Raw genomic sequence first — 13,579 nt, 5'->3', positions numbered from 1 at the left:
GCTTACATCAACCATCAGGGAGGGACAAGAAGCTCCCTAGCAATGGTGGAAGTATCAAAGATAATTCGCTGGGCAGAGTCTCACTCTTGCCACCTGTCAGCAATCCACATCCCGGGAGTGGAGAACTGGGAGGCGGATTTCTTGAGTCGCCAGACTTTTCATCCGGGGGAGTGGGAACTTCATCCGGAGGTCTTTGCCCAAATACTTCGACGTTGGGGCAAACCAGAGATAGATCTCATGGCGTCTCGCCAGAACGCCAAACTTCCTCGCTACGGGTCCAGATCCAGGGATCCGGGAGCGGTTCTGATAGATGCTTTGACAGCACCTTGGAACTTCGGGATGGCTTATGTGTTTCCACCCTTTCCGCTGCTTCCTCGATTGATTGCCAAAATCAAGCAGGAGAGAGCATCAGTGATTCTAATAGCGCCTGCATGGCCACGCAGGACTTGGTATGCAGATCTAGTGGACATGTCATCCTGTCCGCCTTGGTCTCTACCTCTAAGACAGGACCTTCTGATACAGGGTCCATTCAAACATCAAAATCTAACTTCTCTGAAGCTGACTGCTTGGAAATTGAACGTTTGATTTTATCAAAACGTGGTTTTTCTGAGTCGGTTATTGATACCCTGATACAGGCTAGGAAGCCTGTTACCAGAAAGATTTACCATAAAATATGGCGTAAATACCTATACTGGTGCGAATCCAAACATTACTCCTGGAGTAAGGTTAGGATCTCTAGGATATTGTCTTTTCTACAAGAAGGGTTAGAAAAGGGTTTATCAGCTAGTTCATTAAAGGGACAGATTTCAGCTCTGTCCATCTTGTTACACAGGCGTCTGTCAGAAAATCCAGACGTCCAGGCTTTTTGTCAGGCTTTAGCTAGGATCAAGCCTGTGTTTAAAGCTGTTGCTCCGCCATGGAGTTTAAACTTAGTTCTTAACGTTTTACAGGGTGTTCCATTTGAACCCCTTCATTCCATTGATATAAAATTGTTATCTTGGAAAGTTCTGTTTTTAATGGCTATTTCCTCGGCTCGAAGAGTCTCTGAGTTATCAGCCTTACATTGTGATTCTCCTTATCTGATTTTTCACTCAGACAAGGTAGTTCTGCGTACTAAACCTGGGTTCTTACCTAAGGTGGTCACTAACAGGAATATCAATCAAGAGATTGTTGTTCCATCCTTGTGTCCAAATCCTTCTTCAAAGAAGGAACGTCTTCTACACAATCTGGATGTAGTTCGTGCCCTCAAGTTCTACTTGCAGGCAACTAAAGATTTTCGCCAAACTTCTTCCCTGTTTGTCGTTTATTCTGGACAGAGGAGAGGTCAAAAAGCTTCTGCTACCTCTCTCTCTTTTTGGCTTCGTAGCATAATACGTTTAGCCTATGAGACTGCTGGTCAGCAGCCTCCTGAAAGAATTACAGCTCACTCCACTAGAGCTGTGGCTTCCACTTGGGCCTTTAAGAATGAGGCCTCTGTTGAACAGATTTGCAAGGCTGCAACTTGGTCTTCGCTTCATACTTTTTCCAAATTTTACAAATTTGACACTTTTGCTTCTTCGGAGGCTATTTTTGGGAGAAAGGTTCTTCAGGCAGTGGTTCCTTCTATATAATGAGCCTGCCTATCCCTCCCGTCATCCGTGTACTTTTGCTTTGGTATTGGTATCCCAGAAGTAATGATGACCCGTGGACTGATCACACATAACAGAAGAAAACATAATTTATGCTTACCTGATAAATTCCTTTCTTCTGTTGTGTGATCAGTCCACGGCCCGCCCTGTTTTAAGGCAGGTAAATATCTTTTAAATTATACTCCAGTCACCACTTCACCCTTGGTTACTCCTTTCTCGTTGATTCTTGGTCGAATGACTGGGACTGACGTAGAGGGGGGGAGCTATATGCAGCTCTGCTGGGTGAATCCTCTTGCATTTCCTGTTGGGGAGGAGTTATATCCCAGAAGTAATGATGACCCGTGGACTGATCACACAACAGAAGAAAGGAATTTATCAGGTAAGCATAAATTATGTTTTTTCGGATCCAATGGATAAAAAATTAGGTTACCTTAAGAAAATGTTTGTTCAACAAGGTTTTATCTTACAGCCCCTTGCATGCATTGCGCCTGTCACTGCTGCTGCGGCATTCTGGTTTGAGTCTCTGGAAGAGGCCATTCGCACAGCTCCATTGGATGAGATTATGAACAAGCTTAAAGCACTTAAGCTAGCTAACGCATTTGTTTCTGATGCCGTTGTACATTTAACCAAACTAACGGCTAAGAACTCTGGATTCGCCATCCAAGCGCGCAGAGCGCTATGGCTTAAATCCTGGTCAGCTGATGTGACTTCTAAATCTAAATTACTTAATATTCCTTTCAAGGGGCAGACCTTATTCGGGCCCGGCTTGAAAGAAATTATTGCTGATATTACTGGAGGTAAGGGTCATACTCTTCCTCAGGACAAGGCCAAATCAAAGGCCAAACAGTCTAATTTTCGTGCCTTTCGTAACTTCAAGGCAGGAGCAGCATCAACTTCCTCCGCTCCAAAACAGGAAGGAACTGTTGCTCGTTACAGACAGGGCTGGAAAGCTAACCAGTCCTGGAACAAGGGCAAGCAGGCCAGAAAACCTGCTTCTGCCCCTAAGACAGCATGAAGAGAGGGCCCCCTATCCAGAAACGGATCTAGTGGGGGGCAGACTATCTCTCTTCGCCCAGGCTTGGGCAAGAGATGTCCAGGATCCCTGGGCGTTGGAGATCATATCTCAGGGATACCTTCTGGACTTCAAAGCTTCTCCTCCACAAGGGAGATTTCATCTTTCAAGGTTATCAGCAAACCAAATAAAGAAAGAGGCGTTTCTACGCTGTGTACAAGACCTCTTATTAATGGGGGTGATCCACCCGGTTCCGCGGACGGAACAAGGGCAAGGATTTTACTCAAATCTGTTTGTGGTCCCCAAGAAAGAGGGAACCTTCAGACCAATCTTGGACCTAAAAATCTTAAACAAATTCCTAAGAGTTCCATCATTCAAAATGGAAACTATTCGAACCATCCTACCCATGATCCAAGAGGGTCAATACATTACCACAGTGGACTTAAAGGATGCCTTCCTTCACATACCGATTCACAAAGATCATTATCGGTACCTAAGATTTACCTTTCTAGACAGGCATTACCAGTTTGTAGCTCTTCCCTTCGGGTTAGCTACGGCCCCGAGAATTTTTACAAAGGTTCTGGGCTCTCTTCTGGCGGTACTAAGACCGCGAGGCATAGCGGTGGCTCCGTACCTAGACGACATTCTGATACAAGCGTCAAGTTTTCAAATTGCCAAGTCTCATACAGAGATAGTTCTGGCATTTCTGAGGTCGCATGGGTGGAAGGTGAACGTGGAAAAGAGTTCTCTATTACCACTCACAAGGGTTCCCTTCCTAGGGACTCTTATAGATTCTATAGAGATGAAAATTTACCTGACGGAGTCCAGGTTATTAAAGCTTCAAAATGCTTGCCGTGCCCTTCATTCCATTCCACACCCGTCAGTAGCTCAGTGCATGGAAGTAATCGGCTTAATGGTAGCGGCAATGGACATAGTACCATTTGCGTGCCTGCATCTCAGACCGCTGCAATTGTGCATGCTAAATCAGTGGAATGGGGATTACTCAGATTTGTCCCCTCTACTAAATCTGGATCAAGAGACCAGAGATTCTCTTCTATGGTGGCTTTCTCGGCCCCATCTGTCCAAGGGGATGACCTTTCGCAGGCCAGATTGGATGATTGTAACAACAGACGCCAGCCTTCTAGGTTGGGGCGCAGTCTGGAATTCCCTGAAGGCTCAGGGATCATGGACTCAGGAGGAGAAACTCCTCCCAATAAATATTCTGGAGTTAAGAGCAATATTCAATGCTCTTCTAGCTTGGCCTCAGTTAGCAACTCTGAGGTTCATCAGATTTCAGTCGGACAACATCACGACTGTGGCTTACATCAACCATCAAGGGGGAACCAGGAGTTCCCTAGCGATGTTGGAAGTCTCAAAGATAATTTGCTGGGCAGAGTCTCACTCTTGCCACCTGTCAGCGATCTACATCCCAGGCGTGGAGAACTGGGAGGCGGATTTTCTAAGTCGCCAGACTTTTCATCCGGGGGAGTGGGAACTTCATCCGGAGGTCTTCGCTCAACTGATTCATCGTTGGGGCAAACCAGATCTGGATCTCATGGCGTCTCGCCAGAACGCCAAGCTTCCTTGTTACGGATCCAGGTCCAGGGACCTGGGAGCGGTGCTGATAGATGCTCTGACAGCCCCTTGGGTCTTCAACATGGCTTATGTGTTTCCACCATTTTCGATGCTTCCTCGACTGATTGCCAAGATCAAACAGGAGAGAGCATCGGTGATTCTGATAGCGCCTGCGTGGCCATGCAGGACCTGGTATGCAGACCTAGTGGACATGTCGTCCTGTCCACCATGGTCTCTACCTCTGAGGCAGGACCTTCTAATTCAGGGTCCTTTCAACCATCCAAATCTAATTTCTCTGAGGCTGACTGCATGGAGATTGAACGCTTGATTCTATCAAAGCGTGGCTTCTCGGAGTCGGTTATTGATACCTTAATACAGGCTAGGAAACCTGTTACCAGAAAAATTTACCATAAGATATGGCGTAAATATTTATATTGGTGCGAATCCAAGAGTTACTCATGGAGTAAGGTTAGGATTCCTAGGATATTGTCTTTTCTACAAGAGGGTTTAGAAAAGGGCTTATCTGCTAGTTCGTTAAAGGGACAGATTTCTGCTCTGTCTATTCTTCTACACAAACGTCTGGCAGAAGTTCCAGACGTTCAGGCTTTTTGTCAGGCTTTGGCTAGGATTAAGCCTGTGTTTAAGACTGTTGCTCCGCCGTGGAGCTTAAACTTAGTTCTTATCGTTCTGCAAGGCGTTCCATTTGAACCCCTTCATTCCATTGATATCAAGCTGTTATCTTGGAAAGTTCTGTTTTTGATGGCTATTTCCTCGGCTCGAAGAGTCTCTGAGTTATCTGCCTTACATTGTGATTCTCCTTATCTGATTTTTCATTCAGACAAGGTAGTTCTGCGTACTAAACCTGGGTTCTTACCTAAGGTAGTTTCTAACAGGAATATCAATCAAGAGATTGTTGTTCCATCATTGTGTCCTAACCCTTCTTCTAAGAAGGAACGACTTTTGCATAATCTGGACGTAGTCCGTGCCCTGAAGTTCTATTTGCAGGCAACTAAAGATTTTCGTCAAACTTCTTCCCTGTTTGTTGTTTACTCTGGACAGAGGAGAGGTCAAAAGGCTTCGGCTACCTCTCTCTCCTTTTTGGCTTCGTAGCATAATACGTTTAGCCTATGAGACTGCTGGACAGCAGCCTCCTGAAAGAATTACAGCTCATTCCACTAGAGCTGTGGCTTCCACCTGGGCCTTTAAGAATGAGGCCTCTGTTGAACAGATTTTCAAGGCTGCAACTTGGTCTTCACTTCACACTTTTTCAAAATTTTACAAATTTGACACTTTTGCTTCTTCGGAGGCTATTTTTGGGAGAAAGGTTCTTCAGGCAGTGGTTCCTTCCGTTTAAAGTTCCTGCCTTGTCCCTCCCATCATCCGTGTACTTTAGCTTTGGTATTGGTATCCCATAAGTCAGTGTTTTTCAACCAGTGTGCCGTGGCACACTAGTGTGCCGTGAGAGATCCTCAGGTGTGCCACGGCAGACTGACAACAGTGTGACATATTTTTTAAACTTTGCTTGTTTTTTATTCCCAGTGCAGGGGTAGTTTGTAGGAGGCATGGCATAACAGCACAATACATACAGTATGTGTGTGTTTGTGTGTATGTGTATATATATATATATATGCTGTATTAGGCTACAATGTGTGATTTTTTTTAAATTTTGGGATGGTGGTGTGCCACAGGATTTTTTAATGTAAAAAAGTGTGCCACGGCAAAAAAAAGGTTAAAAATCACTGCCATAAGTAATGGATGACCCGTGGACTGACTACACTTAACAAGACAAAACATAATTTATGCTTACCTGATAAATTTATTTCTCTTGTAGCGTAGTCAGTCCACGGCCCGCCCTGTCTTTTAAGGCAGATCTAAATTTTAATTAAAACTCCAGTCACCACTGCACCCTATGGTTTCTCCTTTCTCGTCTTGTTTCGGTCGAATGACTGGATATGACATGTGAGGGGAGGAGCTATGTAGCAGCTCTGCTTGGGTGATCCTTTTGCAACTTCCTGTTGGTAAGGAGATATAATCCCATAAGTAATGGATGACCCGTGGACTGACTACACTACAAGAGAAATACATTTATCAGGTAAGCATAAATTATGTTTTTTCGTCTGGCACCTTTCATACCCTGATATTTCTCCTATTGCTCCTTGTTCCCTCTACAGAATGACTGGGGGAACTGGGAGAGGTATTTAAGCCTTTGGCTGGGGTGTCTTTGCTTCCCCCTGGTGGCCAGGTTCAGTATTTCCCAACAGTAAGGAATGAAGCCGTGGTGGACTCTCCTTATACAGAAGAAAATGAAATCTGGTAAGCATAATTTGTTTTTGTTGATGATCCTATTCCTGGGAACCTGTTTCTGACTATCTAATAATTACAGGAGGTTCAGACAATCACCTGATTCTTGTTGATCTTCGGTCAAAGAGCACAGATGGAGGCCGAGCTGAGAAGGTGCTTGAAGCTTGTTCTATTGCTTGCAACAAGAACACCTGTCCAGGTCAGTGTTCAGAAGTACACGTTTTACTACCTTCTTGATAACTTGATGATTTAGGTCTAGTGGTGTGAAGTGATGACTCCTGTTTAGGAAAACCATGTTGTTTGTGTGTGGGTTTTTTCCACCCTCTTATTGCATACATTTCTGTGGGTAATAAGGACCTGGCTTTTAACAAAGGTGGTCATTGGTCTCAAAATATACATACATACATACATACATACATACATACATACATACATACATACATACATACATACATACAGCCCTCAGTTTACAACGGCTCAATTTGCACCGTTTCAGAATAACAACCTTTTTTTTCAGACATGTGACTGCTATTGAAAGCATTGAGAAGCAGTGCATTGATTAAAATAGCCAGTAGGTGGAGCTGTCCGCTTGTGTTGCAGCAAAGATATGCAAGCCAAGCAAGCTGAAATTAATCAGTTTAACCAGACCTGCGCTATCGAGCAGCTTGCAAAGGAACACAATCTTCCTGTCTATAAATCAGTCCAGATTGGAATGCATAGAAAGAACTGTTTGCAGAAAAATGCAAGTAAAGTATGTAATGTGATCATTAGGTTTATAATGCTGTTTAGCAAATGTTTTTGTTCATTTAACTTCGTTTTTATTAGATTTATAATGCTGTTTAGCATTTAAAGTCTTCATTTCAAAGCTTTAAAAATAATGTATTAGGTGTTACTTATGCCAATTTTGAGAGGGGCCTGGAACCTAGCTCCCTCACTTCCCATTGACTTACATTATAAACTGGGCTTCAATTTACAACGGTTTCGATTTACAACCATTCCTTCTGGAACCTAACCCCGGCGTAAACTGAGGGCTTCCTGTTTATGTATGTATGTATATATATTACACACACACACACACACAGGCTGGAAATGTCCCTATCCGAGAACAAACAATGTGTAGGTACAACTACAAACAATGATATAGATAGGTATAGATTGACGTAACAAAGTACATAAGATAGAATCAAAGTCCCAAAAAATGGACACGACTGCACTCCTGTAGATGGTCCTGGGTCATCAAAGCTGGATAGGAAAAAAAAAAAAAGAAAGGAGGCGCCTCATAGGGTAAGTATGTTTAATATAACCAGGCATATATAAAGACAGGGGGCAACTCACAGATTGCAGGGTACTACACGTAGTGCGTGTGGTGTGTACTTGTGAACATCGGTCCATCCCCACCCCCAGTAGGTTAGCTTGTTATCATCCATGGGGTTATTATGCAATTCTACTGTATTTAAACTTGCTGTAAGGGATGAGCATGACAGATATGTCATAGTACCTCTCTTGCTTTTATGACACTGTGCTACTTGATGCAAATGTAAATTAAAGGGACTTGAACCCCCAAATGTTTCTTTTGTGATTCAGACAGAGAATACAATTTTAACCCCTTAGCAAAAGCCACCATACATCATATGTCATTAAGCCGATAGACGACTGTACCAGCTTCTTCAAATTTGCTTAATTTATTTAGTATTGTTTGTTGAAAGAGCAGCAATGCACTACATAGATACATACAGAAAGAGAAGCTAATAGTAGCTACTCCCAGAGTCCCAGGGGGTAACCGGGCCATAAAACAAGCTATTGTTTGTTCCTAGCAGACTGCTTCCCTTTCTGTATGTATTTGTATTATTACCCTGGGGAAAGTCTCACTTAGGGTGATGGGGGAAATTAGACGTTGACTCCTTGCCCAATGTGCTTATAGAGATATAGCTGCACCTCAATGAAGAGGCCCAAAGGAGGTAGAAACCATTGTCTGGGGTAGCCAACTTCCCATGTTCAGAGGAGCATTGATTGGTATTTTGGGGCTGGACTGAACTTGTTGGGTGGGATCAGACTATTCTACTTCTGGGAAGTTTTCTCTGTGAAAGAGCACAATTAGGCTATAATAAGTTTCTCCCAGGTGGTAACCGGGCCATAGAACAAGCCACTGACCTGTTCATTCCTGGCCAGACTGCTTCTCTTTCGGATTGTATTTGTACTATGACTACTGTGAGATGGCTGAACACATCAGGTGAGCCACTGACAAGAGGCATATTTGTCTAGCCACCAATCAGCAGCTAGCTCCCAGTAGTGCATTGCTACTCCTGAGCCTACCTAGGTATGCTTTTCAACAAAGGATAAAATGAAAACAAAGCAAATAATATAATTAAGTTAAGTTGTTTACATTTGCAACCTGTATCAGAATCATGAAAGATTCATTTTGACTTTACTGTCATCTCTTTAGGCAAACTTTTACTCATTAATACAGTTGACTGATGAGATATCGCATTTACAGCACATACTTTAAAGTTAATGTCATTATCTTTTTAAGAACCCCAGTGGTGTCTAGCTAACACAGTAAACCTTTGTGTTCTAAGAGATGATTAGGCCATATGAACAGTAAACCCACCTTAAATAAAGTGAATTTATAAATTTATTATCGGTAAACTCTTATCTAGAGCCTGTTTGTTTATATAGATTGAATCTTTATAGAGAATTGTTTTCTTTGTTCAAAGAAACAGCCTCCATGTTTATATGTGCACAGGACAAATTGTAACAGAACATTGTAAGATAATTGTATGATCTCTCAGACTCTGTCAGTGTTACAGACCTTTTAATCAGGTCCTTGTTTATTTGCAAACCAAACTCATTATATGCGTTTTTTTCTTTAATTCAGGGGACAAGAGTGCCTTGCGACCTAGTGGCCTCCGCTTTGGAACTCCAGCTCTTACTTCTCGAGGATTCATGGAAGACGACTTCAAGAAAGTAGCACAGTATATTCACAGGGGTTAGTATATTGATCTGTTCTATTTTTTAACAAGAACAGCAGAAATTCTAGCTAGTTATAAATGTTATCTTTAATGGATATTATACTACTGTGAACCAAGATCAATATCACAAGTCATTATCTTAGTTCCTTCAACATCTGTTTCTGAGAACCAGATGCTTAACATTGTACAAAACTTTCCAATTAACTTGTATTATAAATGTATCTCCTTGTCTCTTTTGTTAATGCTTGTCTATTTTCTATGAGCATACTGAGGGTAGTCTCACTAGTGTGTACGTGTCATGAGCGTTATGAGCCCTATTTATCAAGTGGTCGGAGCACTTATGCGAACCTGTACCAGAGATTTAAGAAGCAGCAGTCATCAGACCGCTGCGTCTTAAACCACTTTGCCACTTGTTATGTGGACTTTTCCGACCAGGAAGGTTTGACAGTTCTTGCTCACACGCGAGTAGCCATAGTGCGCAATGTTTAATGCGAGCAGCGTATTGCTGGCCACTAGACTCAAAGCCAGACGGGCCAAGATTTAGCCCCTGTCCGCTTTACATTCTTAAATCTATCCATATATGACAGTTTTTGTAAAGTGTTTATTGATCAATGTTTTATACACAGTGCTCATGATATGTGCATACTCAAGAGATGCTGCTGAAAAACTACCCCTGAACTTGCTATCCTCCTCATTCAGATCATGACAACTAGTTCTGGTATTTCATGTCCTCTTCTTTTTTTTTTCCAGGTATTGAGCTTACTTTGGAGATTCAGAATGATATGAACCCAAAAGCCACACTGAAAGAATTCAAGGACAAGCTGGCTTCTGATGACAAACACCAAGAGAAGATAAAAGCCTTGCGAGAAGAAGTTGAACAATTTGCTGGCGCTTTCCCTATACCAGGGCTGCCTGACCTGTAACTGTCATTAGATTATCTGTTTGTTAGTACTGCTGTGTTCTTTTCAGTTCTCAAACTGTAACTCTAGTAACAATGTTTAGCTTTAAAGGGAATTTTATAGTGTAAAAATGAAAATCCTCTATTTCATCAGAGCATTTAAAAAAAAATGTTTTTAGTTTACTAAGTGTTAAAATGCTCCTTTTGCCTCTTCACATAATATAGATGGTCAGCAAATAAGAATCAAGCAGACATTTGTACGTCCAATCACTGGCTGTGTCCTGGAGTAGAATTAGAATTGTTACAAATTTGAGTGTGGTTAACCTTTTTGAAGGAACAAAAAGAAAGGAACCTGTTTAAAAACAAAATAGAGCATTTTATATTTGTATTTTTACATTAGAATACCCCTTTAAGTGTTTTTAAACCTGGCACTTTCATCTGATACTGACATTTTGGCTATTTTACAACGGTTAGGGCATAGTCCCGTTTTTCTTTGCTTAAGCATGATCAACTTATTTCTATGTGCCTCAAATTTTAAGCAAGCACTTAATGAGACACTAAACTCAAAATGTAATCGCGGATAAAATGTTTAAGTAAAACATCCTTGAAATATAAATTTATTTATTGTCTGTTTTGCTGTGCATAACCTCTGATAATTGTGCTTGTTCCACTTCTCCCAAAGAGAAACTTGACTTCCTCTATTAAGCTTCGGTATGCTAAAATTTACCTGAACTTGCAACATTCTACATAGTGATTGCTTAGATCAGAGCACAAGTTGTTTTACACCTGTGCCTAAATGTCCATAGCAATAGAGTCCAGGAATATGGAATCCACCAGGATTTCCAAGGGCATGTTTGCTGGAAATTTACCAGATTTTGTTAATTGTGGTAACACAATTGTTTTAAATGCTTTATAATGTATATTTTGTGTTCAGATTTTTGCAATTCTGTTCTTAATTGCTGATGTATACTTTCGATATATAAAAACTGTTGATTTTATGTCCCTTTTAACTGGTGTACAATAACCGCTCAAAAAAAAAAAAAAGACTCTTTGTAAACTGCTTTGGAAATTTAGTCTGGAAATTTTTCTTTTCTTAAAATACTAAACATTTTATAGATGAAGAAAACATTTAATATACAAATCTCAAGGTATTAACTGTCCCTTTAAATGCTACAATGTTTGGAATAAACCTATTTAATTTTGGATCAAATATTTTGATCCCTAACAGACACAACCAAGTTATAATTTCTTCTTGCAACACTTTTCATCTTCCACAAAACACTGAAAGGGGATATTTTAAAATTGGCTTAACTATCATTTTTTAAAGTAACATTTAACACTTGGAAATTGTAATTTAAAATGTCTAATTATATGTGGTTAAAAACTTTGTAATATACTTTCATTTCTCCAACATAGGTGTGTCTGGTCCACGGCGTCATCCTTACTTGTGGGATATTCTCTTCCCCAACAGGAAATGGCAAAGAGCCCAGCAAAGCTGGTCACATGATCCCTCCTAGGCTCCGCCTACCCCAGTCATTCTCTTTGCCGTTGCACCAGCAACATCTCCACGGAGATGGTTAAGAGTTTTTTGGTGTTTAAATGTAGTTTTTATCCTTCAATCAAGTGTTTGTTATTTTAAAATAGTGCTGGTATGTACTATTTACTCTGAAACAGAAAAGAGATGAAGATTTCTGTTTGTAAGAGGAAGATGATTTTAGCAAACGTTACTAAAATCGATTGCTGTTTCCACACAGGACTGTTGAGATGAAGTAACTTCAGTTGGGGGAAACAGTTGGCAGACTTTTCTGCTTGAGGTATGACTGGCCACATTTCTAACAAGACTTTGTAATGCTGGAAGGCTGTCATTTCCCCTATGGGGACCGGTAAGCCATTTTCTTAGATTAAGTAAAAGAATAAAGGGCTTCATAAGGGCTTAAAAAACGGGTAGACATTTTTCTGGGCTAAAACGATTACTTTACTAAGCATATTTGGCAGATTATAACTCTTAATAGTTATTATAATCTTGGGGATTGTTTTAAAAAAAAAAAAAACGGCAGGCACTGTATTGGATACCTTTTTCAGATGGGGGCCTTTTCTAGTCATAGGCAGAGCCTCATTTTCGCGCCACTAATGCGCAGTTGTTTTTGGAGAGCAAGGCATGCAGATGCATGTGTGAGGAGCTAAGAACCACTGAAAAAGCTTATAGAAGGCGTCATTTGGTATCGTATTCCCCTCTGGGCTTGTTTGGGGAACAATTCCTTCATACTTTTTCACATATTCAGTAATAAAGTGTGTTCAGTTTAAAATTTAAAGTGACAGTAACGGTTTTATTTTAAAACGTTTTTTGTGCCTTGTTGACAAGTTTAAGCCTGTTTAACATGTCTGAACCATCAGATAAGCGATGTTCTATATGTATGAAAGCCAAGGTTTCTCCCCATTTAAATTTATGTGATGATTGTGCCATAGTGTCCAAACAAAGTAGGGACAATGATGCCACAGATAATGATATTGCCCAAGATGATTCCTCAAATGAGGGGAGTAAGCATGATACTGCATCATCCCCTTCTGTGTCTACACCAGTTTTGCCCACACAAGAGGCCCCTAGTACATCTAGTGCGCCAATACTTATTACCATGCAACAATTAACGGCTGTAATGGATAATTCTATTGCAAACATTTTATCCAAAATGCCTACTTATCAGAGAAAGCGCGATTGCTCTGTTTTAAACACTGAAGAGCAAGAGGACGCTGATGATAACTGTTCTGACATACCCTCACACCAATCTGAAGGGGCCAGGAGGGAGGTTTTGTCTGAGGGAGAAATTTCGGATTCAGGAAAAATTTCTCAACAAGCTGAACCTGATGTTGTAACATTTAAATTTAAATTAGAACATCTCCGCGCACTGCTTAAGGAGGTATTATCTACTCTGGATGATTGTGACAATTTGGTCATTCCAGAGAAATTATGTAAGATGGACAAGTTCCTAGAGGTTCCGGTGCCCCCCGATGCTTTTCCTATACCCAAGCGGGTGGCGGACATAGTAAATAAGGAGTGGGAAAGGCCCGGCATACCTTTTGTTCCTCCCCCTATATTTAAGAAATTATTTCCTATAGTCGACCCCAGAAAGGACTTATGGCAGACAGTCCCCAAGGTCAAGGGGGCGGTTTCTACTCTAAACAAACGCACTACTATTCC

General features: G+C 41.3%; 1 protein-coding gene across 2 annotated transcripts in view; it reads left to right on the top strand.

Annotated features, from left to right (window-relative positions):
• The window catches only part of SHMT1 (serine hydroxymethyltransferase 1), a 104,719-nt gene extending 93,267 nt beyond the window's left edge, over window positions 1-11,452 (top strand). For both annotated transcript variants that reach the window (XM_053694843.1, XM_053694844.1), the window contains exons 10-12: window positions 6,599-6,715; window positions 9,392-9,502; window positions 10,236-11,452. In XM_053694843.1, the coding sequence (XP_053550818.1) occupies window positions 6,599-6,715; window positions 9,392-9,502; window positions 10,236-10,408 (401 nt within the window). In that variant the 3' untranslated portion in view covers window positions 10,409-11,452. The remainder of the gene's footprint in view (window positions 1-6,598; window positions 6,716-9,391; window positions 9,503-10,235) is intronic.
• The last annotated feature ends 2,127 nt before the right edge of the window (window positions 11,453-13,579 follow it).

Source organism: Bombina bombina, chromosome 11, assembly GCF_027579735.1.
Source record: "Bombina bombina isolate aBomBom1 chromosome 11, aBomBom1.pri, whole genome shotgun sequence".
NCBI classification, from domain to species: domain Eukaryota; kingdom Metazoa; phylum Chordata; class Amphibia; order Anura; family Bombinatoridae; genus Bombina; species Bombina bombina.
Note: the sequence above shows the minus strand (reverse complement) of the source record. Positions and strands in the feature narration are given on the sequence as shown.